General features: G+C 43.2%; 1 protein-coding gene across 1 annotated transcript in view; it reads right to left on the reverse strand.

The window, feature by feature from the left end:
* nav3 (neuron navigator 3) overlaps positions 1–26,923 on the reverse strand; it is a gene marked incomplete at its 5' end in the record, with an annotated part of 225,133 nt that overhangs the window by 110,480 nt on the left and 87,730 nt on the right. Inside the window, 3 exons of the mRNA XM_083999642.1 lie at positions 2,903–2,971; positions 12,924–13,098; positions 19,936–20,008. Of these exons, the coding sequence (XP_083855768.1) occupies positions 2,903–2,971; positions 12,924–13,098; positions 19,936–20,008 (317 nt within the window). The remainder of the gene's footprint in view (positions 1–2,902; positions 2,972–12,923; positions 13,099–19,935; positions 20,009–26,923) is intronic.

Genomic DNA, 26,923 nt, shown 5'->3' on the forward strand with positions numbered 1-26,923 from the left:
AGAGCAGGTTTCAAGAGTTGCACGTTTATAAATAAACGTACAAAGAAGAAGTAGGAGGAAACAGCAGACATGGTAAAATGGTTTAGATCTTCACCTCATCACTCCATGCTCCTGAAATACTCCCAGTCATGGTTAACAAGTTTTTTTAATCCTCGGAGGCCACCGTCACTTTGCCGACGGCAGGGTTGAATGCAAGCGAGTGAGTGAGTGAGTGCTGCAAACTAGAATCTGAACGCTAAATATCACATTGGACCTTAAAATCAAGTGTCAAAAGCCTGCTAATGGAGTTTGAACAAAATTAGTGGAAATCAATGGCTGCATGAGAAAATTGGGGAAATATGTTAAATCACAAAAACTGCAAAGCTGCAAAAGTGTAAAGTGTAGACGATTTGTCCTTCAAAGGATGTTTAAAGGTACAGCGTGTCCTACCAGTACACACAAGTGAGCTGCACTGAAGTGTCAGGGTGAGCCTGAGGGGAGTCGGTGTGTAGCCACAGCCCTGTCACTTTCAAATCACACTAGGTGTGTTTGGATCACTGTACTGTAAAGCTCTTTCAGTGCAATTTTGTTAACATGCCAAAGAGAACTGTCGTTGATCACAGGGGAAACTAAGATTCAGTGACATGAAGTAAACCATTATGAAGGAATGAAAAGCTCAGTGTTGATATACACAGAGGGCAGAGCATCACAAAAGCCACTGAGGGCGAACAAAGCATGTGCTCATTCAGCCATCACATTATACTGTGCTTTCATGAGGACAACTAATGAAAAGAACACTTCTGCACCTGTTAGGAGACAAGTTACTGGAGTAAAAGCTGCAGTTGTAAAATGCACAGTTGTTTTAGCTCCGGCTAAAAAGCAGAGCATAGAAATCCCTTCAACTTCAGCAGCTTGAGGGAAAAACGTTTTGCACATTGAGGACGGCATATGGAAGAGAAAGTGTCTTTAAGACGAGGCAATGCATGGTGATAAAAAAGGGATTAGCATCACATGGTAACATGGGGATGCTTACGCTGTCAGTGCTCTCTGACCTAAAACTATTCATTTGTTTGTGTTGCGTCATATCTTTAGCAATGTGCAGGAATTAAAAAGCTGCTTCTGCAGAGCAGCAACAGCAGCAGTGAGGTTTGTTGTCAGTGCTGTGAGAGGGCAGATTACCACCCATCGGGCTGGAGCTGCTGGCTGCAGCATTTTTGCCATTGCTCAGTAGTGGCTGGAGAGGATTTTTTTTTTTTTTTTTTGCCAGCATGCTGGTTCCCGCTGCCTCTGAGCTGCCTAGAACAAATGCTGCAAGCATCAGACAGCTGGACTCCCGGGTGTGCACATACAGTATGCAGTATGTGAGGGCAGATTGGTGGGTGCATGTCTAATATGAACATATGTGCATAGTATCACTTTGCATCTGTGTGGTTTTGGCCATATATATATAGTCTCAGACCGTATCATAAGTATGAGTGATGTGTGCATGAGAGTCGGAGCTTGAACACCTACAGATGTGTGTGTGTGATACGTTTACCATCTCACACATCACGTCTTGGAGTAGCTGAAGCCTGCGGTTCCCTCGCTAAAAGCTACAGCCAAGAGCTAACACAAAGAGTGTCAATAATGTCTGGTAGCAACAGCTTTATTGACTGGATGTGTAAAAGGGCTATTCCCAATAGACACATCACACAATACAGCACCGCTAAGTAGCAAAATACCTGGTCTGAGGACAGAGATTAACAGTTTAAGTGCAAGTTAACTACATGATGGTGTTTCTGGCAGTGTTTTAGCTGCAGTGGACAAACTACAACTACAGCAGGCACCAGTCAAATCACATCATGTTTTGTTTGTTGGTTGGTTCGCACATTAAAGGAGACATATCATGCCCCCTTTTCACAAATTAAAATAGTTCCCAGGTGTCTTAAAGACATGTCTGTGACATGCTTTGGTCAAAATACCCCAAGGATCAAACATCACAGCTCCTTTCATCCTCTCAAAACAGCCCTGTTCAGAACGGCTGGTTTCAGTGCCTGTCCCTTTAAATGCAAATAAACCACTGCTTGCACCGTCCCACCCATTCTACCAGGTAGGGATGAGGTTATGCAAATTCAAAAAACTAGTTACATCATTGCCAGATTTTTTTGTAAATTCTCTCATTTTGGGGACCGGAAGGTAAAACAAACACCCAAATATATGTTAAAGAGCCTTCAAAAAGTGATATTTCTATCATATGTCCCCTTTAACAACTGAACTGATTTGCCCTTGGTGCAGGGATGGGGATATGTTAAAGTTTGAGGCAGATGTGAATCATTTTCTATGAATTAGATTTATTCAATGAAGTCTGGTGTTGACAGTGGCCTTGGTGGAGGTCTGTGCCCTGTGACGGTGCTTCAGCTTGCTTGTGTATAGAGTGATGGCGGCCCTGTCTGAAAATTTAATGCAACGACTTAAAGTCTCTCATTGTTTTGGTGCAATTTGTTTTCAATTAGACAATGTTATTCACTGTAATTATCACTAGATGCTTAATTTGCATTACTAACATGGACTGACAAGGGAACAAAATCCTTTGAAATCACCTTGACGGGTACATTTGTGTCATTCTGACTGCAGCAGCAACACAGACAAGGACTTTCCCCAGTAAAGATCTGTCACACTGTTCAACACAGAAAAGGTTAATTATGTTGAATCACCTGTCACAATGAACATTTAGCACACTGAGAGAGACTGCTCTTTCACTGTGGGACACTGGTCTGAGCTGTCATGAGACACAGCTACACCCCACTGAATCCTCATCAGCTGTTCTTCTTCTAGCTGACCCTGACCTTTGACCACTGACCCCATCAGAGTGTCACAGAAAACATCACACACAACACAACACATCTGAGGGCACATACACAACATTTTTCTTTGTCAGATTTACCTTGTGTTCTTCTTCTGTGGCGACCCTATTCCACTGTGGCCCGGAGGACTTGCATATCGTGCTGTGAGGCTGAGGAGAGAGCAGAGATGACAGGCACACTGTTAACACACTTAGACCAGGAATGGGACCAGCGTCTTGAGGAATTTTCTTAATCCATTCCTTAATGTAATAATGTGTGTGAGAGGAAGCATTCAGATGGAGGCAGCAGGAGATAAGCATGGAGAGAGAGGGAGAGAAGAACCACATGGTTCACACTGCAGCACGCCAGCAAACATTTTTTTGATTTTTTCACATGATGGCTCACACATGTTTGTTACCACACGCGTATGACTAAGCCAGTAACCTCCGTTTATAGGGCCGGCTGAGATGAAATGGCCCAAATAACTTTCACAATCAATTTGGTGGAGGCGCCGTTTGAAGAAAGCCCCCGAAAAACACACTCCACACACTCCACGCAGGGCCAAGGCGGAGGAAATACCCACAGCACCAGTCACAGTCTATAACCCAACACTCACTGTTAGTCACTGCAGAGACGGGAAACAACGCTGGCCGCCGCGCTCATGTTGGACAGGAAGTTGTTAAGCTACTTGTAGAGCACTTTATGAACAAAGAGATGTCTTTAATCATCATACGTGAGCTCTGTAAACAATGAGCAGTCAAAGACCAGGTGGTGGTTGTTTATTCCTCTGGGTAAATGTCCTGGGAGAAGCTCAACCACGTGGATATCACAAACTGAATGGACAGACCTTCTATTGAGAGTTGGTCTCTTTACCATCTAGATATACCACAGTATGGACTATTCTTTCTTTTTTTTAGCCAACAGCCCTACATGCTTGTTGGAAATACTTTTTGTGGGTTATGTTTTTGGGCAACAAAAAACCCTCAGTAACAGTAACAGTAACATTTTAATTTCAGTTAACGAGGAAAGAAGATAGAGTCTTGATATACGTTCAATCTACTGTAGCTGCTCCATTGATAGAACAATAGCTAGTAGCCTAGCTACTGGTGCTACTTTTTCACTCTGTTTAACAAAGAAAATTAAATTTGAGATCACACACGGAATGCATAAGCAGCATGCTGCATATAAAGGGTAGCCTACTTGTTTTAAATTCAGCACCACTATATTGCTGTCAGTGTTGTACTGTAGCAGAATGAGCTAATCTATGCTAATATTATTAGCTAAGTGGATTTAAAGGCACAATATAGGCCTACGTATATAGTAGGCTATAGCTGCTGTTAGCATAGAGACAGACCTGTTAGGGATACTTACACATATATACATACTGTAACAATTTCACTGTGTAATTAAAGATACTTAAAATAAATAAGTAGCTAAAATACCCATAAGGATTAAAGACAAAGTCACACAGGAAATGCATAAGCAGCAGGCTGCAGCTATATTTGTTTTAGATTCAACACCACTACTGTTGCTGTCAGTGTTGTGGCAGAATGAGCTAATCTACTGTATGCTACTATTATTAGCTAAGTGGATTTAAAGGTACAATATGTAATGTATAGTATAGCTGCTGTTAGCATAGAGACAAACCTGTTAAGGATAGCTACACACATACATAACAATTTCACTGTGTAATTAAAGATACTTAAAATAAATAGTAGCTAAAATAGCCACAAGGATTAAAGACAAAGTCACAAGATCAATGAATTTCTGCTGTAGTTTCAGTTTCTTCACAGGAGCCTTAATAGTAGCTAGCTTAAATAAATTATTGCCAACAAAATGCAGATTTTACTTCACACCAACTTGAACATGTTAAAATCTTAAAATAAATATCTTACTGTATAAACACACAGAGTTCCCCTGTCAGACACCTGTTTGACACATTAACTCCTGTAATTGTAGACCGCCTCGTACCTTTCACAGGCCGAACAGAGAAAGAAACCTGAGTTTTCCTCTCAGTTCCTCTTGAAGACGGAGCCACGGCACGTCAACAACAAGTTCAGTGGTAACCATCTCCCAGTGTCCTCTACACTGAGCAGAGCTTCAGCTGGAGGACTGAGGAAGTCCAGTCTGTTCAGACGTCCTTCTTTTCTGACAACGGGGAACAACTTGTTCTCTGTTTTGTGATTGTGGGCTGCTGGTTTGGCGTTGGTGAGCGAAAGTGGACAGAGACAATAAACTACCTATACTGGGTGGCTGAGTGACGCACAGCAATCATCGTATCTCATTTTCTGCTTTTAGTGCGCACTGCTCTGCTTCGCATAAACAAATGCCAACAACTGTGAAATCAGACTTTTACATTTTGAACAAATGCATGCGTTCAGCTGACACCCTGACCACTCTGAATAAAAATGAGTTCGGCTGAAGAAGAAGCAAAATACCAGGCACTAAAAGCATATATGCATCACTTTATGAAAGGAGCTACACAGCTCTAACATACCATCACTAAACTGTACAAAGAGCACGGCCTTCAGAGGATCTCTTCCAGATGAATGTTACAGCAGCTTTTTATTCAAGCATCATTTCGCCTTGCTGGTGTGATTCCCATCAACATACTGAATACGTTTCATCATTCTGTAGAATCTGCTGTCAGAGAGCATCAGAGTTACATTCACTGCTTTGCTCACAGGAGTAAAGTTGTAAATGACAAGGGAGTGAGCCACATGTTAATTAATGGCAGTAAGCCTATTGTGTACCTACACACTCACACACACTTTGCAGTCTCTCTATTTATGTCTCCCCTCTAGACAATTAACCTCACTTTGAAACCACCTGTGATGAAGTGAGGAGTCTAACTGACCTTGCAGTTCTTCATGATGCAACGCTACACTAACGAGCCGCACAGCAGACAGTCCAACACAGAGGAAGCAAGTTCAGGGCAGTTTCCCATTATAGTGGCGAGCACCTTTGTATCATGTTATTATTAATGAACTATATGATACACGACATGTCGGTTAATGGTGTCTGGCAATTGAATACGTTCCCAAACCCCCTCACAGCCCCCCCACTAGTGTGTTCTGAGCTCGGTTAAATGCCCTAAATGACACTCAGCACACAAAAAAGACAAGCTGAGACAGAGATTAATGGAGCCAGCCGCGCTCTAAAACGCCTTTTCAGCATTTTGGAAAGGGGAAAAAAAAGGGTCGAGCATAAATTTATGCATTACATTCTTCTCTAAGTAAAGTTTTTATCCATTTTGCTTTCTCTCTTTCTGTCTTTTTGTTCACATTCAGGAAGGGAGTGCAGTGTAAGGTTGTAAGCAAAGAGGAACAAGTGTTATCTTCAAAGTCAGCAAAGGCTGCTGAAGTGGAAGAAAAGTAGTTTAAGTGCAGCTAATGCAGGAGCAACTCCTACACGACAGGAAAGAGGTGCTGGTGCACATTTTCCCACCGCAGGAGGACCCATCCTGACTGCCCCCCCCCTCCTCCCCGACCACCTCCATCTTTATAAAATGCAATGAAACATGAAGGTAATGGTATAGAGTACCAGCCTGGAGTGCCAACCCATGACATTTAAGATCTTTCCAATGTGGAAAAAGAGACACCAGATGACAGAGACGGCAGGATGGAGGAGTAATGGAAGGAGAGGGGGAGGGTGGGGGGGGTGGTGGTGAAAGGGAGGGTGGGGCGGCGGTACAGTCTGTCACTTTTGATCTAATACAACATACATCAAGTGCCTCTGTTTAATCGGCCGTGACGCTGTGGCACACATGCAAGTGATATTGGACGTCGTCGCCGTCCTATTAAATGTGAGTAATATCAGGTTCAGGCTGATTGTGGCCACGGCTCTAAAATTAGAGACAAACTGCAGGACCTTAGATCTGAGACGGCAGCGCTCAGGCCAGTGTGATGACAGCAGGTAACGAGATGGAATTTGACCTCCACGTCCTTCCAAAGCCCCACTCGCAGTCACTTTAACCCTCGTTCTGGAACTATTACTTAAATACAGACACTAGAGTCGCAACAATTAATCGATTAATCAAACAATAATCAATTATTGAATTAATCGTCAACTATTTTGATAATTGAAAAATCAGTTTTGAGTAGTTTTTTCTTTTTAAAAAGTCCAAATTCTCTGATTTCAGTTTCTTAAATGTGAATATTTCTGGTTTCTTTGTTCCTTTATGACAATAATCTGAGTATATCTTTGGTTTGTGGACAAAACAAGACATTTGAGGACGTCATGTTGTGTTTTGGGAAACACTGATTGACAGTTTTGAACATTTTCTTGAGCAAACAACTAATCGATTTATTGTTTAAATAATCGTCAGATTAATCGATGATTAAAATAATCGTTAGTCACATCCCCATTTGAGCATGTGACACAGTATCTCCTGTCATGTGGTTGAAGTTGAAGCTCTTCCATTCATCTTGCACCGATACTGTCAACTCCAACCTACTGTAAATACCTAAATAAGTTTGTCACTAAAAACAACTCAAATATGTGTTAACTAATCTCCTGATGCAATCAGCCAGATGTCTGCCACATAGATGATTCGTATCATCATGTTCTATAGATAGGGTTAGTTTCAGTCAGTTTAGGAAGCTAAAATTAGTTGGTTATGGTTAGAGAGAGCTTGTCGTCATGGGTAAAAGAAGAAGGGAGGATGTAAACACTCAACAGACACCTCACCTTTTTCTCTATGGAGTTTTGCAGAGCTCTAACAATGCTTGGCTATGTCTGTCACTGTTTGTTAGAGACTGAGATGCACTGAAGAGGAAAAAAGACAAACAGTTCCCCAAAGTAGTGGAGCTAAAATACAGTTGGTTCAACATTCATGCAGCGGAAAACATGACTTTTATTGTGTTGTACACCGCTCATTGAACAAGCTGACAGCAACACTAAAAACAAAACAAAACGCTGTTGGCATATGTTTCCAATGAGGAAGACCAGAAAAATATTCATATCCATATTTGTTAACAGCCTGTAATAAAAGTCAAAACAGTGGAAGCACTATTCCGTGATGTATAACAGACCCTGACACAATAAACAGCATTAGTGGAGCAAAACTATTTACCAGTTCATGGTGCACTGACATTATTCCATCCTCCTCATATCAACATACGATTTGCAAAATGATCCAAACAGATGATCCGTTCCCTGGACACACACACACACACGCACACACACACACACACTGCTCCAGCTGAAACTGTACCTAGGAGATGAGTCAGGCTTGGCGAGGCTGCTGGCTCTGCCATAAGGCAAACGGCTCTTCCTGTCGCGAGACACGGCGGTGGGGAGGCGAGAGGAGCGCCAGACCAGGGGGTCAACTTGTTCGCCCCGGGACATGGTGAGTTAAAGTTAAAGGGAGGGTATCGCTGTGCCCTGCCAGGCCCCGGACCCCCCTGCTGCCTTCTAGAGCTCTGAAAACCTCCTGTGGCTCCGAGCTGTCGCGATCTAAGCAATGGGGAGTTCCCCCCCCCCTCCGCATGCACACATCCCATTCCCCTGTCTCCCAGAGACACCAGTCAGGCCAGCAGGTGCCGTCTATAGAAAGCTCCCCATACCACAACTGTAGATGTGCAGCAGGCCAAATGTGTGAGCGCGTCAGAGTGTGTGGGAGAGCGCGTCTGTGTGTGTAAATCTGTCAGACAGATAATTTGATCATTTAAAAAGCTTAACGTTTTTAATTTGAAACACCCATTCTCCCTGCTTATCTTATATTTTGTGAAGTTACTCAGACATGCCAAATCTTCAGGGTCGACGGGAGCTGACGGGAATTCATCATTGTGGAAAATTAGAATTAGAAAAGATTTTTCATGAATAGATTTAATTACATCTCAGTGTTTTGAATAGCAGCTGAGAGAGATTGAGCACCATGAGCCCAGTTGGGAGCCTTGAGACAAAAGAACAAGACACATCTTTAACTTAGTTTGAGGTTGACATGGTGCAAAATGAAAAGTGCAGAGAAAGCAAACGGACACATTTCTTTAAAGTGATAGGTGGGGTTAACTGACGCGGGGGTATAGTCACTGTATAGAAGCAGCAGGAGCACAGTCCTTTAGTTTGGAGCTACAGTTTGCAAACCACTGGACTATTGCATCTGCAGCACACACACTATTACTCTTGAGTCAGACAGAGCTAGGCATAGGTGTGCTTGTCTGTAGAAATCCAAAGAGAAGGTCTGTTTCACTGAAGATAAAGTGGTGATAATATTAAAGTGAACACTTAAACTGAAACTGATGGTCTCATCAACACCTCTCGTCTGCTGCTGCTGCTTCTCTAAGCTGGCAGCAGATCTGGATCTGACTAGAGCTACTGTAACACCTCACATGACCCCATGGCAAATAATCTCAGCTATTACTAATCTATTTGTACAGTGCGTTCCTCTTATAAACTCAATTTCATAAAGATACAACATGTCAAAATGCATCAGGAAATTTACGAGAAACATAGTTTGTTCTTATCCATTACCCATAATGCAATTACACGTTACGTGTGTACTGTAGGAGGAAAAAGTAAAAGCAGTAGAAGAGCAGGAACAAGTTAAAGTCCCATCCCTCATTCCAAACACCGTCAGTTCCCTGTGGCCTACAACATCCAATGATGTTGTCATTAATGCTCTGATACGTTTATCTGTATGGAATCTATTGATACATGACTGGATGTCATGTATGACAGGGATGATCTCTCAGAGCATTAGATCAAACATGGATCCACAAATCATTCTAAATCCCTACTTGAATCTTTCTGGGCCATTAGTTTGGTGGGAAATGAAAACATCTTCTTCATTAATACGTAGCTCCAGAAAGAGGCAAAAATCAATGAGAGATTACGAGCGACAGCTTCGATGTGGAAACCTTGGCTGTGGAGCTTAATGTTTCTGGGCATTTCACCAATTTGGAACCAGATACAAAACCAAATTGACTGCTGTGCATGTTTCCTCTGGGTAAAATAAAAGTAAAACAGTGAACAAATAATAGATGAAAAAAATTACATCACCACTGATTAGGAATCACTTTACCTCCGTTTCCACTTCTGACTTATTCTTGAAGAATCCTCCTTTTCAGCATTGTCTGATAGGATCAGATATGCTGCATCAGCTCTTTATAAGTGTTTCCTCTACACCATTCCTAAACTTAGCCACCGCTCCTTCAAATGTTTTCTTTTAATTATCTGTACAATGGGAAAACTATTCAAATCTAAAATTACATTTTATGGCTGTGTTATTCACTATATTCACCTTCTACTACACATTCACTATAGAACTTAAAGGGATAGTTCACCAAAAAATGAAATTCTCACCTTCATGCTGATGAATACTCTGGAGTAGTTTTTTATTCCTCAAAGTGCATCTGGAGGCCGGTTCGTAGTCCAACGAAAACTTTATATGAGAGTCAATAGCGCCCGACACAAAAACGTTCATAAAACTACACAAAAACTTTGTACTATTCCTTCTTACTACAGTGGACAAGCAGTAAGAAGGAATAGTACAAAGTTTTTGTGTAGTTTTATGGACCTTTTTGTGTCGGGTCTCCAGATGCACTTTGAGGAATAAAAAACTACTCCGAAGTATTCATCAGCATGAAGGTGAGTCAATAATGACTTTTCAATTTCATTGTTTGGTGAACTATTCCTTTAAGATAAAGTTCTTTGGGTTAACTGCATATCACAAGTTTTCAATGACTGACCTTAAGAAGAATGAGTTCAGAATCGCAACTACAAACATTTCAGAGGACTTTCCTTCATAAATATAAAATGTGAGGATTTGAATTCTTCACATAACAACAACACTCAACACATGGTGACAAGTCATCTGTCTGAGACTTTGACTCACACACTCATGATCAGCTGGTTCATTCAGACTACCATTATGCAAACACACACTCATTTGTTACTATTAGGTGCTGTTGTACAAGAGTAACTTTGATTCCACTCTCCTGTAAAATGACTTCATCAGGTCTCTGCACCTCCACAGAGAGGCTGAGAGGTCTGCTCCCAGATTAATGGCTTACTCTGTCACTGACAGACACGGCGGTCCTCTGACCTTCAGCACTCAGATGTGATGCACTCATCAGCACGGGGCAGGGAGACGTTACCGAGGCTGTGGACAGCGAGGGCACGGGGTCTGTTTGGAAACGAACTGAGAACCGTCCTTCATCAATTTACACCTTCATGTTCCTTAAATATCTCCTAGACACATCCTTGTGTTTGTTAAGATGAGAGGAGCAGAGCTTCCGTATGTGTGTGTATGTGTGTATTGGTGTGGTATGTTTCGGACTGATGCGGTGGTGTGTTTGGAACTTCACTGTTTGGTGTGTATATGTGTGAGAGTGTTCCCCACCTGTTGTGTGGGGCTGCAGGAGGACGGTGGGAATGGCAGGCAGCTGTGCCCCTAATAACCCTCCCACACACACACACACACACACACACACACACACACACACACACACACACACACACACACACACACACACACACACACACACACACACACGATACATTGACCTCACTGCCACCATTCCCCAACTCGTCCAAACACAGTAAAGCTAAAGCTCTCCACAATATCATCTTACCCGCATACTGTCTACTCCAGCGCTCAGCCTATCAGCTCTTACTGCACCGATTTCACACGCATACACTTCCACAGACACACACACACTCACTCACTCACACACACACACAGAGCGTGGCCAAACAGAGCTGTAACCTGATCTGCTCAGGGAGAATGCAGCTCATGTGTGGCATGTCAGGCCTCCCTTTAGATGCTGCACTAATGGCTGCTCTGTCTATTTACATCACACAGGGACAGAGCTTTGCTTTTACAGTCTGGCTGCTTGTTTGCCAACATCTCTACTGTACAATACATTCATTCTTAATAACATGAAAGGAAGGAATGACAACATGACCTCTGTCATTTTCTAAAGCTGTAACAACTTAAATGCAGTTTTATTACTTTTTCACCCACACAAAAAAGCAGAAAGAAAACATCTACTGTAGGTTTTCAATGTATTATTGTACCAAGCTTTACGATCTCTTACAGTCTAAATGTAGATGTGCTGTTTGATTATAAATCAGCTCTATGTTCTGTATTAATGATGTGAAAGTATCAAAGCCTCAGTCCACAGAGAAATACACAGCCTGTATTCAGAAACTGAGCCTTTAAACCAGCTGTCAGGACTTCTGCGACTTTGTGATGTCACAACAAAGCTGCAACTGCCACCAGCCATGTCTCAAACACAGGGAGACTTTAACGGCTGCATTAAGCTGTTTTCTAAGAATGCCAAGTTATTCCTGCAGAATACATTAACCTTCTTTTAAAGTCTTTAGTTTTCAGCATTTTCTCCTCACAAACATCTACTAAGCTGCCCCTCTAAAGCTCACTAATTAACATCTGCACAAGAGTGTAAAACTGGGGGATTATGTCTGTATTTTCATTAAATTCATAAGCCTTAAAGGTGCCTGTAGGTGAGTTTAATGACCTTCACACAGAGACAGACAAACCCTCCGCTTTGCGCTGTTACTTTATTAGTCTATTTATACATCTTATTTATTTATTATTCATTTTTTCCTGTCGGCCAGTCCAGATTTGCTGTGTATATTTGTTTATGAAACTGAGGCCACTGGCAATTTTGTTGTATTAATAAAACTTCTTATCTTATCTTTATGCTGAGTTAAGATCCCACTGACTGCAGCTTTACCTTTAAAGGACAAATATGACAGTTGTATGGTCTTGTAATCTTCATCATCTCTACTGCATTGAATAAGCATATTTCCTATAGAATCTGATAAGGACGTTATAATGCAACTTGTCTAGTTTTGACTGGTCTGTGTCAGAATGTCCGTATGGAGCTGATGCAGCAAAAATCCCTGTGAGCATTTAATGAGAAACATCTCTGAAGCCTGTTACTCATTCCCACTGCGAGCCGCTCATATCCATCAATTTCCTGTTTACAAAAGCTTTAACTGGACCTAATTAAGCGTCCAAAAGCGATAAATCAGTCGACCTCTGCTCCCTCCAGCATGCGCCCCTAAAAAACATAACTGGTTCCCTAATTCAAACCAGCGACACGACCCCGATCAGCCAGCATCAAACGACTGCATCCCAACCCGACGACCTACCTGGACTGCATCTCTTGTGTCTTGTGGCTGCTGGCGGACGGTGTGGTGCTGCTGGTCTGCTGGCTGAGCTCCACCAGGGACTGGTAGTACTGCTGCTGCTGCTGCTGCTGCTGCTTGTAGCGCGACAGGATGAAGAAGAGGCCCAGGATGCTCTTTAGGTTGCCATTCCTGATCTCTGTGGAGGAGCAAAAAGAGAGTCTGCCATGTGATTTCTTTCCGCATCCATCATTCATTTACTGCCGCGTATAATGATTTACAACCTGCATCGAGCCTGCAGCAACTTCCTGGGGATAAAATCATTTCTTCCGAAATGAAAATAGAGCAGAACTTGTTTTTCATTTGTCTAGAAACAAAGCAGTGTCCTGTGACGGCGAAAAAAAAAGACCATTTTCCAGACCATTTATTGTGTATTTCAAACACTGTAAAGTGAACATGTGCTGACTTTCTAAAGGAATAAATCACTTGAGGATTGACTCAAGTGCAGCTGTTGGGCAACAAGCATAAAACTTTTATAAGTACAATTATATCTTAGCGTAGATATTGATATCTGGTGTATAACCATGCAGAGTTATAGCCTTAAACAGTTATAGTCATAGTCTTAATTACATTCCTCATGAATTAACACTTACTCTGACCAGAACAAACAGTTGTCGTGCATCCAACCTAAAGCATCTGCTCACACACACATGAGCTAACACACAGCTGTGTGATTTAGGAGCGGAGCTCAGCAAGGGAACGTCTGGACTGGTGTGTGTCTGGCAGCGGTTCGGTGTCAAGGTAAATGTGAGGTCAACCGGTAAAAAATACACAACAGGAAGTTCATTGACACTTCTGCTTTTGAGGTGAAACCAGGAACTGGTAGTAGAGTATGTGCAGGTGGTGGCACAGCGGTGGAGCCACACGTGACTGTGTGATGATACGTTATTGAAACGGAAAATGATAACAGCTGGGTGGAAATCACAGCTAAAGTCGCTCTCACAGCCAACTGACTTTTCACGCAATTTCACTGTCACACACACATTTCCAAAGTTTGGTTTCTGGAGCTGCGGCATGGGTTTCAGGTGATGGTCTGAGCTGCTTGAGTTCATCTTTTTTTGTTGTAATGAACTCAAACATGTTAATGTAGTCTTGATAAATGCAGATAGTGATGTTCAGTGGTGCATGTTGAGCACAGAGATGACTCCAGGGGAGCTAGAATTTGAGTGGTTTGGTGTGAGTCCAGGATTAAATATGATTTTCGCCATGCAAATTTCCACCAGGAGCATGATGGGAAATCATCTCAAAGGGATCTAGTCTTGTAAATAGTGTCTCTGCATGATCCCCTGTATTCACAGACTGTGAGACTCCAAACTTGAACACATAAAAACTCATATATGACCATTAATAAACACTGGTTGCATGTGTAAAAAGGAACCAGTTCATCTTCTCTGTTGTATTTCCTGCTTTGAATCAACTGCAAACAGCTCAGACTGCTGTAGAGTTAAAAATAATTCAACTGAAACACAGCTCCTAGCAAAGTCTACAAGGTCAGTAACAAATTAATTTGTTTTCCAGTTGCTTTTCCCACTGGTATCTGAGGCTGAAGAATCAATCAGGGAGTGACTGTTGTTGGGCACACTCCACTGGTCAGAGCTTTTGTCCACCCAGACCATAACACAACCAGGAGTTTTCAAAGTAAAATGGTCGAGAATGTGGCAAAAAAAAAAGATGCGTATATTGTATGCAATCTTTGAAAAGTCTTTTTACAGTAACTGTGAGGCAGACAGCACGGAAATAAGGATGGAAATAATCAAATGCATTAAAGCAAAATACTAAACATGAGCAAATGAAGTGAAAAGAGCCCAGAGATTGAGAGATTAAAAGACTCATCTTCACGTTTGTGGAATCAGATATCATAGAAAGTGCAGCCCTGCAGATGAAGTTAAACCTTCAAAGACGCTGAGGCGGCAACAGAAGGAAAACGCTCCTGATCAACGAGCAACTTTGTCCCGAGTGTGAGTCCCGTCCTCAACAGTTCATCTCAGACTAAACTCAAACAAATGCATCTCTCGTATAGATCCCTGCACACAGCGCCGAGGTAGGACTCAGCAGTCACAGAGGAGGGAAAAATTGATCACTGTGGCTAACGCACCCATTTGTGAAATGGACTTTTCATATCAGCCCCTCAGTGAGAGCTGGCACACAGAGGCAGGGGAAGGATGGCAGCGGCTGACGCAGGGCTTTTTACTCCATTTTTCAATCTGGGGAGGCTCTGTTCTCCCCAGCCATCCATGGCCAGTCTGCTTGGAGACTGTGCAAGTTGGAGGAGATTAATCTCGCGGGGGTGTTTTCCATTTTCTAACACCCAAAGGCGGTAATTTATACAGGGCCTGGGAGAGCGTCTGAACAGCAGTGTTTTCTGTTCTGCAGGGAGAAACAATGCTGCAGATTCACACACCAGGGAGCCGCTGTGGACTCAAACTTCTGGCAACTGTAACAATTAATAGAAATCGCACTGATGAGAACGAGGGGAAGAAAAATGTTTCACTGATCCCAAAAGGGAAGCTGCCTCCGAGGTCAGGGTCAGCCAGAGAACTGGAGTAGTTTATGTCTTTGAAACTTCAGCAGCAAGGTTACATTACATTACATTACATTACCAACCAGGCAATTTGGCAGCTGTGCTGTCCTTGCTGTTCAAGAATAGAAGTTTAATTTCTAGGAGACGTGATGAGCAGGATGATGAGCTCATTTGCAACAAATGCTTCATTTTACAAACATGCTCAATAGGAACTTTTTGTCATTAAAAGATACAATTTTGGAGCTTTGCATTTCCAACAAAAGGTTGTTGTGGAGGACACAGGCTTGTTGTGCGGTTGTTTTTGTTATGCAGAGTAACGTTAGGGAGGAAGTTGTATTAGAAGAAGAATTAGATTAGAATTTGATTCGATTAGAATTAGATTGTATTAGAAGTATTTTGTATGATTTGCTGCCAATCCGTCCTTATGATATTTTACTGGATTCAGCTGTGGAGACTGTGGAATCCACCGAGGTTCACTGAACTCACTGTCATGGCCATGAACGCAGTCTGAGGCGTTTCTTTGTCAAGAAACCTTTTCATCCACTGGGAGCAGGAGGATGCTTGCAGCTCTGGAGCAGTGCAGAAGAAGAAGAAGAAAAGTGTTTCTTCTTGGCCAACACTCAATGAAAATGTGCCTTTGCTTCTGGAGGCTTTTAAAGTGATAGACAAGGATCCATTCAATCCTTTTTCTTATTTGGAGGAGTTAGTTTTTTTTTTTTCATTTGATCACTCACAGAGGAATTTTGGAGGAGGTGAAGGAAAGATTTTCGCACAGCTGGAGAACACAAAGCTCAAGACAAATACAGTGTAAGCACTTAAGGACTAGATATTCTGTCTTTACCTGATTAATCAACAGTGCTTGGGTTTAATCCAGACAGCCCATGAGCAGTCAGGTCTCTCCTTACAACCGCACAGCTGCTTCTCCTGCTGTTCTCAGCTTCCCTGTGTACAGTAAGTTTGATCTAATGCCCCTGTTTGACTTCAATTTAATTATCAGACCTCAATTATGTCTTAACCTTCCTCTTGTGTTAGGGTCGGCAGTCGGCACCAACCTGTTTTTAGGTTTTTAATGCATAACAGTACCACATAAATTTGTTTATTCCATCAAAGCTTTTTGTCTTTGTCAGGAACCAAACATTTTCTTCACAAACTTCTAAAATGCTTTGGTTAAAATTTGTGTTGTTAGGGTCGGTTTAGACCTGGTATAAGAACAATAATTAAAGTTACAACTGAAATCATAAGTGCAAACCAACATTTTCATACATAAGGAAGCCTAACAACGTAACCAAGAGATTATGAAACAAATGGGATGATAAATAACTGTTTTTAGAGTGTTTTACAGCTGATTTAAGACTCGGGTCAAAGCCGACCCGAACACAAGAGATGTTAGCAGAAAGCTAATAAGAGGAAGGTTAAAACAACCGCTGCCTTGCTGTTGGGTTTGGCTCTGTGGCCTGATTCTTTACATCACACTCCACTCTAACTGGAGGCCTTACCGTGGCCTTGGCCTCACCTCTTGGTAACAGAAGTGTACCTCTTGCTGACACGGCACACAGGAGAGTTTAAGTGGACTAATAAAAATCAGAGCTGTTTAAAAAAAAATTCACCCACTGAGATCAAGAGGCAGAGACTTTACTGTGGTGAGCAGGTCGTACTATGGGCTGCCTGCTGGCACTCGGACCAGGAGGACGGTGTCCTGCTCAGGTCTCAGTAGCAGAGCAGCTTTAATGAGCTGCTGCGTGGACCCCTCACTGTAGCCCATTATCAACTGCAGGAAACGTGTGTTTTAGGGCTTTACACCTGCTTTTTAAGCCTGGAAACGCTAGACTGAACTTCCTGTGGATAATTATCACATTTCAAGTCGTAAAACTCGTGTTGCTTTTGATATATTTTTGTGTCATGGGGTCAGAGTAGATCACAGTAGAGCTTTTTTTCTTTATAACAAGAGTCTACAGCCTGCCTGGTGGCTCTGTGGGAAGTTGAACGTATGTGCACTGTGACAATGTTAACATGATAATATTTAGATATGACGTTCAACATGCTGAGAATATTAGTTCACTGAGTTAGCAAGCTATAGCGGTTTTAATTAGGACTAAACAAGTCTGCAGAGGCTGATGGGAGTGTTATGAGTTTTGCAGACTGATGATGTGATGAAGATGCTAGAAATTAAAAGGATCGTCAAAATAATGAAAGTTCATCCTGATGGGGACATAAAGGTCTGAGGTAATCCAGCGAGCATCCCTGAGGTACAAACCATTTATATAAAACTTATAAGCTTTGTATCATTCGCCCTATGTTGATAGATATTCCCTGGCTGAGTGAGAACATCTACCTGCTGGTGACAGAAGATCTAAGTCCAGTGACGACCGAAGTCATTAGGCGTCATCCTTTGGGGCATTTTGGAAAATCCATGACATTTCATTTGATATATATGTGGTGTAAATAGATGAAAAGAGTGCCTCTCCATCAGAAGCAGGACCTGACAACTTGTTTTTGTCTTCAGGTCAAAAGCCCCTTGGCATCACTGTCACATTCAGTGCCATTAGTTTCTTTTGCTCCATGGAAGAAAAAAAGAAAAAAAAGGTCTTTGGACTTGTTTTCATTATGAGCTCTAACCTCCTGCGGGGGAACCCACGCTCTTTCAACAAGATGAATTTTACCGGAACTCCGGTTTACAGCCACCCACCACAGAGATGCGAGGCCACTTCTAGAGAGGTTATTACAATAAGTAACTTCTAGGTTCCTGTACGCACATCAAACGCTGCACGTCGTTTCATTCCCACGCCTTGTAAAAAGATAATAAAGACTGCATATGCCAGCCAGGAGAATCTGGAAAAGCCTGGGCTCGATTCAAAGACATGAGCGGGAAAGAAATGACCATCTAATTCACCACTCTGAGAATAAAGCTGACAAAGGCAGAGAGCAGCCAGATAGAGATGGACCGAGTGAAGGGGGTGATGAAATTCAGCAGCAACAGCGATGGGCAGAGAAACTCAATAGCCCTTATATTTACAGAGCCACTTTGAAATTCCAGGCCTAGTGAGTCACTTTGCTGTTTTTAGTGCTGTAGTGAAAGGGGGTGGGGGGGTGGGGGGGGCAGGATTTAGAGCTGTCGGTCAGTGTGTCAGGCTGTCAGACTATTTTTGCTGCTGGAGGGGTCAAGGGCACGTTCACCTCTTTAATGTTTAAAGGGGATCAGGATCAACATGAGGTCTGGGGGGCAGGGGGGGTGTAGAAGAACAGCCGGAGCCACTTTAAGATAGAATAATTGACATGTGCTTGTATGGGGCTGAGTCCAAAAGCCCAACAAGACAGAATGAGTTTGAGTGAAGTGCAACACACCAACAACAACACAAGATCTGTGCCTGAGGTTTTCTATGGAGCGAAGCATCACTACACTGCAGCTCCATGCTCATTAGAAGCTCCACACATTTCACATTTTACTGCTGTCCAGTGAAGTCAATTTTGGTTTTCAGACAGAGTGAAGCATTAAATGTTCCTTTATGGGAAGTTCTTCCAATTCTTAAGCTAAATGGACCATTTAAAAGCTGAATGGATTATTAAAAACAAATGCATTGTCACAAAGCTGTAAACAAGGGGCTGGTTTTCTTAGCTCATTAAAGTTTACATGTTGGAGAGATGTGGTTTCCACAGGAAAATGAATATGTGCTCCAGAGACTTGGGGTGTGTGTGGGGTGGGGGCAGTTACAGCACCCTGACTGGACCTTAATGTCCAGCGGGTCAGGTGTGGGCTGCAGGTTTCAAGTGCTGCGCATGAAATGCTGCACAACACATCTGGTGAGATTTGCTTCGCAGGCTGTGAAAAAAAAAGGAAAAAGTAGAAAAAAGAAAAACCTGACAGCAGTTGGATTCATTTCTGAACTTTGAGGGAATGTGGGGTTCCTCCTGCTGAGTCCAAATTAAGTGTAAAACATAATCATAACACATAGTTTGGGACTTAAGTGTAATTTCAACCACGGCCTTGTGAGACAATTTTATCTTATCTTTCAATTTGGCAAGCGCTGTCTCAGGGCCGAGCGCCGCTGTCACACAAGCCTCGCACTGTATACCCTGACAGTCGGGAGGCAAATCTCTCTCTGCAGTTTTTATCCTCCCACAATCCACTTTGATGCCCTAATGATTGCCTACACTGCCATAGTGAAAGCTGGAGATGGAGAAACTGTGCACCCCTGCCATGATACCAATGTGGTAAATTCCTTTGCTGTGAAGTATAATAGCATGTCTTGGAAATAGGCTTTAAACTGTTTTTTGAAGATACTTGGTGCTGTGAAGAAATGGAAAGCTCCCCATGAAAAGTCCGGGTGGTGCCGGAGCCAAACTCATTTTCCAGGTCTAGAAATTAGAAATGCAACAGAGATGCCTCCTCTGCTGCTCCACTCATCCAATTAAGAGTTTTATCAGGACTTTATCAGGACTATTGTTTATTCTTCTTACCTTCCGCTGAGAGCCCTTGTACATTCACTCCTCTGGCGTCCAGGAAACTGAGGCAGGCGTCCACATTTTCGATCTGCGGAGGAGACGGCAGACAAGTCAGCACAAAGGACAGACGCTGCGGGAATGTGATGAAACTTAAACGTTGAATGAGCCTAAATGTCTCGGGGGCAGTGGGCTCGCAGGACGGAGACCATCAGTGTTATTACCCATGAAGCACATCATTGTGTGGTCATTACCCCGACCTCCGCTCGCCCCGTGGGACCCGCCTGCGTGACATACTGACCGCAGTGTATTGCCACCTACACAACCCGGGGCATGTTACACACATTTCATTCAAGAAGGGAGGAGGGGGGTCACACACACCCAAATGTAGACACAATGGCAGTGGGACAAATATAATATAATATATACAGACAGACAAGAGAAGTAAATGTGTTATGGATGTCCATTCCTACACACACACACATGCACACACACCAGAGGAAAAAAAAACATGTTCATCAGCACATGTAGGTGAGCGTGGGAACCATGACATCATGAGCAGGAAGGAGGAGAGGGCAGCGACTGACAACCTTGAGGGAAAAAAAATTGTCATGGTGTGCTGGGGAAACTAAATGTTTTGCCTACTTTACTTGAGTAGCCTATTTATTTTTCAGACGACTTTTTACTTTTACTCCCTACATTTATACGCAAAAATATGTACTACTTTCTACTCCTTACATTGTAAAAACAGGCTCGTTACTCTTTTTTTTTTGACACGACATAAAAGCACCGGTAAAAGACGTGACGAACTAGAGAGGGAAAGAGGGAGAAGAAGAGGGAGAAGAAGATGGAGGGGGGGCGGTAGAGAGAGAACCGAGTTACCAACTTGTACTGTAGCAGCGACATGGAGGCAGCTTGCATGGAGGAAGGAAGCGATGGTGGTCGGACCCTCCGACGGGGGGTGGGGGGGTTGAACACTGTACAATCAGCGCAATACAGCGCATTTACCGTTTACGAGCGGCAAAGCGCAACCTGTCCATGCGCCCGTGTCTGTGTGTGCACGTGCGCGCGCGCGCGTTCGTGTGCGCGTACGTGCGGTGCGACTGCACGCGAGAGAGGCGGCAGGTGGACTGACTGGCAGAGATGAGAGGTGATGAAACACTGTTTAAAAATTATTATTATTATTATTTTGTGAGTCTGTGGCGGCCCAGACGTTGGGAAACACTGCCTCTGGTCAGTTCAATCTTGATTCTGTCTGAACTTTTTTTGTTTAACAAAATTATCAAATGATGTTCATTTTTACTTTTTACTTTTACTTTGAAAGTACATTTCAGAGCCTGTACTTTCTTACTTTTACTTGAGTAAAGGAGTTGAATCAGTACTTCTACTTTTACCAGAGTACTTTTTTCTGTACTTCTACTTAAGTACAGAATATGAGTACTTTTGCCACCTCTGTCAGCCACAAGACGGCAGGTGGAAGACAGAGAGCCTCCATTCTCACTCCTAACAAGTCACAAGCCATGTAGTTAACTATCACAACTACTCCGGAGCTTTTTAATTAAGAAAAAACACAAAAATATTGCCACTCCTCCAGAGTATCGTCCTCCCACTTTGGTTCCACTTAACCTGGTGTGAACGCTGCTGGTTCACCAGAAAGCACAGAGGTTCTGAGAGTCCAGAACGGAACCAGAACCGTGTCTGTCTGAAAGCGCCCACTGAGACCTTTTACAGCACGGTCTACAACTGTCACCTCTGCAGACTGCTATCAGTTTCACAAAGGCTCAGTTATGAGGGGGGTTTTTTGCATTCCTTGACAGTGGCTCACGGGTGGCTTCATTAGCATGGTGGCGAGCCGCCAGAGCCCCTCAACAGCTCTTTTATGACAAGGTCGGAGGTCGGAGCGCTCGGCTTCGGCGCAGTGTGCCAAGGCCACACAAAGGGCAGACCGGGCAACTCAGCCAGACGTCCAGCAGGCAATGATGATTCATGAGCTGTAACTCCCCCTGAGCTCTGTGACTCCCCCCACCATCATCACCACCACCTCCCTCTCCCCCTCTCTGTGTTCACTCAGGATGGCTGTGTGTCTTTATTAGTGAGAGACAGACTCAGAAGAAGCAGGATAATGAGTCATATCTGCACAGAGCAGCCCGTTTGGATGCTCGCTGATGCCTCGGTGACTCCCGCTGAGCTGAGCCCCGTTGTCCTCGGCGGCTTCACAACGTGTGTTTTCAGCAGCGTTTTATTCGACGGTGAGAGTCGGCGCCGCCTTCATGGTACAGAAAGCCAGAGCATGTGGGCGACTTCATAAAGTTTCACGAGCGTACGTTTTCTCTGCTCGTTACAAGCTGCAACATGACAAAGTTTCAGCGTGAGATCACGAGCTATGTTATTTATTTATTTTTAGTTCTTTCCTTCTTACTCCACTATATAAATACTACAACTACTATAAACTACAAGTGAAATTATTAGGCTACTTAGATAGAGATATAAAGTTAAAATGTGTGGTCTTTCTGTAATATCAGTGTTCCTAATGATCGCACAGCCTTGTTCTTTCAAGTATAATCACCATGGTTCATAATGTTACATATATTAAGCTAAATAGACCAAACAGCTGCTTCCTGCAGAGTTAACAGCAGAACCAGTGGACGTGTGGAAACAACAGCTGCTGATTTGACTCTTCTCATGTGTGTGTTCTCACACAGCCACAGGTTCATCATGTGACTTTGTAAAATATCTGGGTTAAGAAGAAGTTACAGTAGGAGTAACTTGACCGATTTTAAAGAGGAACGAGGCTATGCAGGATTTTTTGCTTAAACAGCTTCAGAGTGCTGGTTAAAGGGATAGTTCAACATTTTTGAAAATTGGCCCATCGCCATGATCCCCCTAGTAATAGCAGTAGGTTCGTTACCTTTAATTGTTGGTCCAAGCTGCTTTTAGATCGGGGGAGAAGAATACCGAGCGGCGCAGCTACACTACGGAGGCTAATGGAATTTCTTGGTTTTGCTCATCAAACTCAGCAAATACACAACCAAAAAACTCAAAAACGCTGTGGTGGACAAGTTGTGACCTGCACATTCACCACGCTATGAGATAATAGCGGAAAGTTGCGAGATGGAGTTGTTTTAGAGGCAAAGTCGGACTTTACACTCTAGACGGCTGCTCGGCGGAGTGATTTCAAAAGCGCCTGTTTACTGCAGATACGTCCGTATACTACGGCACTGGCTGAGGTGCGCACACTGTGTCCCTCCGACCAGTGGTTCACTGAAGAAAGTAGTTACGAGTATTTGCTTCACTTCTCTTAACTTTCCGCTATTATCTCATAGCGTGGTAAATGTGCAGGTCACAACTTGTCCACCACAGCGTTTTTGAGTTTTTTGGTTGTGTATTTGCTGAGTTTGATGAGCAAAACCAAGAAATTCCATTAGCCTCCGTAGTGTAGCTGCGCCGCTCGGTATTCTTCTCCCCCGATCTAAAAGCAGCTTGGACCAACAATTAAAGGTAAAGAACCTACTGCTATTACTAGGGGGATCATGGCGATGGGCCAATTTTCAAAAATGTTGAACTATCCCTTTAAATAAATGACTTGTAACTTGTTGGAGGGAGAATGGAGACTCTCTGCCTTCCACCTAGCGTCTCTTGCCTGAAAAATTACAGTCTCCAACCCGGTGTCCCAGCTCTCGTCTCTATGGCACCACGACACAATTGCGCCAACCTGTAATCCCTTGTTTATGAAAGATAATACTACACAAATATACACATCTTAAAGCTGTACAGAAAAGAAAATTGAATTTGAGCCCACTGTGCGTCTTAAGATTAGTGGAATAACTCATCTATCAGACGATGTAGCCCAAACTTTGTGCAAAATTCTATTTTCGAGTAAATCCAGGATGAAAGTGTGGTATTTTTTTCCACATTGGATAATGCAGGCGCACGATTATACGTCGCCCTGCTCACGATTCATCAGCCACTGATATTGGATCCGTCATCCGTCAATCCAACGTCTGAGACACACACACACACACACACACACACACCGAGCTCGGTCTCGCCACAAGCATTGAATATCCCGCCCGCTCGATAACGACCAATCAAATTTGTTTTCCTTACTCAGGTAAACTCGTGGAAACTCGGCGCAACAAACAGGACAAACGGCCGTTTCTGAACACCTTTAACACGTTTTATATGATATATAACGTTATCTATTGCTCTATTGATTGTTTTATCGCTGGACATGGTCGGGAGGAGGGTTAGCAAAACAGTGGAAAAGAGACTGGACCTGCATGGTTCCTCTTTAAAAAAAAAAAATCTAAAAGTAGCCTACACATAAACAGACTTTGTTACAGCAACCAAAGTAAATGTAATAACCACACAGCCTCCTGTTCAGCACCCATCAGTACAACCATTATCAGTTATCTGCCTCTGAGCAGCAGCTGTACGGCGGCAAGGGCACGTCAGAAACTAGTCCTAGTCGTGCTCCTCCCTCACACTGAGGTGTCGTAGGAGCAGGGTGCCATGTGGGACAAGAAGTCACATCCAGAGTCCCCCCCACCACCAACCCCCATCTGCCTGACACACCTCACCTCCTCCCTCTCCCACGACATCACACACATTCCTCCGGCAGGCACCGAGCTCCCCTCACATGTGGCCGTCCATATTGTCTCCCCACACAGCGCACACACACACACACACGGGCCGACACATGTGTGCCCAGGTGCTAGCGCCTTTTGATTTCCCCACATCAGAAGTTTGTATGTGGGGAGACATGTGCCGAGCAGCGTTTACACCGCAGTATTAATTAGACTGAGCAGCATTGAGATGTGTAGAGGTTTAAACAGTGTGACTGTAACGAGCCTGCGGGCATGGACGATACGGAATCAACAGTATTTGTATGATAAAAAACATTATGTTTTATTGATTTTCATTCAAATATTCACAGCAAACAGTGTGAAAGGTCTCAGTGAAGCCCTGTGCATCTGTTCCTCAGGCAGCCAGTGTGTTCATGTGTGTGTTTGAAGGCTGGTTTAATGGCTGATAAAGACAAAAAGGAGTGAACTCATAAACACACAGTAAATCTCTGACGTTCTTTTTTTTGAACGGAAGACAGACATCACCGCCTTCTCTCTGCGAGCCCTTCAAATGACAATCCAAACAGAAATTCTGGGGCTTTCAGACGCGACCGCTGTTTGTTTTTAGTCGGCCTTAATTCTAAAATGACGTAAACAAGCGGAATAATGATTGAAGGCGTTGATGACGGATGGGGCATTAATGTTCCGCAGGGTTCTGGCGATGTTTAACTGCTAGTTTGGTGGGTGGTTTGGCTTTGCGGCATCCTGTAACAGCTCCTCGAGAAACCGACATCATTTATTTTTCCGACGCAGGCTGGCATCAGGCAGATCCACATGAGCCATTAAAAGCAATTTGGAAAAGGGCATTTTGATGAGGAGCACTTCATCCAATCATGAAGCACTTAGAGCAGGGAAGAGAGGGGGGAACGCTCTGAGGAGTGACAGGACGGCACATGTGCGACATGCGCTGCGGAAAGGAAACTTGCCGCTGAGCCGGGAAGAATAATGAGGGAGAGCTGTTCCGTTTTCTGTGATAATCAGTTTCAATTAAACTATGTTTCATTTAAGGAGCCGCACTACAAATCAAAATATCGCATTCCAGCTGACACAGTGGAGAACGGCTCGTACTCAGATGAGGCTTGTCGAATATGAAACTGTTCCCTGGTTCAAACAGTAGCACATGAAAGGCCCTACAGGGGCTCCGAGACTCTCTTCTGATCGGCTCGTAAACACTCTTGTCTTAAACACTTAAACTTGAAGAAAATACAGTGTCTGTATATATTTGAGTATTTGTAGATTCCATGTTTTTCAATGGAGGAAGGGATTTGTCTAAATTTAAGAATTTGTAATTGGATTAAAGCTCCATACTTGTCTTCTCCTCTTGTGTTTTAGGTTAAGTGTCGGGCCAGAAGAAGTTAGAACCAAAAACCATCTCAGTGTTTAGATTCACATCTCCTTAGGCAACTCTCAGACTTCTTTCAGGAGCTCTGGTAACAACAGGTCAGTGAACCTATCAGACAATAGAAGGGTATGAGCCTCTCTCCTGATTGGCTGATTGCTCTGAGGGATCAAATAAAAGCAGATTTCAGGTAAAATACTCCTTGGATGGTGGAGACGGGTGGGCGGGGCTTAGGGCATGGCTGATAGGTACAGTAGTGACCACTTTGTTGTGACATCACAAAGTTACAGAAGTCCTGACGGCTGGTTTTGAGGCTCAGTTTCTGAATACAGACTGGGAGCATTTCTTTATGAGCTTTGATACTTTCACTGTGTTAATATAGAACTGATTAATAGTCACAAAACACATGTGGGCTATAATAAATTTTTCACTATTTGGACCTGTGTAAACGAACACATAAATACAGAAGAAACTGAAACACAACTGAATGGATCAGTCAGTTGTAATTCCATTAGCAAAAGGTCAACTACTGTAGATTAGTTTCTGCACATTCTTCTTTCCTTCTCCTGAAAGCTTGTTGTTTTAGATTTGTACATGCTAATGTTAACTGTGAGAAAATGACCCATCTCTTGATACTTTGGTTAAATCGTTCTGTTCGTTCGTTTACTCGTTTCACTCCACAGAATGAGCCACATGGCTACATCTGCATGTTTGCGGCCCGAGTTTCCTCTCGTCTCTCCTCGCCTGCGAGACGTGTTCCTGGGTTACGTTAGGTCTCTCTAAAAAGGTATCAAGTGACTGATGTATGATGGCTGGAATTGGAAAGTGTTATCCCTCAGATGCAACTGTCAAATACAAATGAGCCAACACCTCAATTACCACTTCCTACGGGACAGAAAACAACCAACAGGACTGGAAAAGCAGGCGTTAGCGCTTTGCAGCACATGAGCACGGCTCAATAATTGATGGGTTTTACTCCAAAATGTTACATATCCACTGGAAAGTACATGCCACCTTAAATCCCTAAATCAGTCTTTTAAAA

Source organism: Trachurus trachurus (genome assembly GCF_905171665.1).
Source record: "Trachurus trachurus genome assembly, chromosome: 23".
NCBI classification, from domain to species: domain Eukaryota; kingdom Metazoa; phylum Chordata; class Actinopteri; order Carangiformes; family Carangidae; genus Trachurus; species Trachurus trachurus.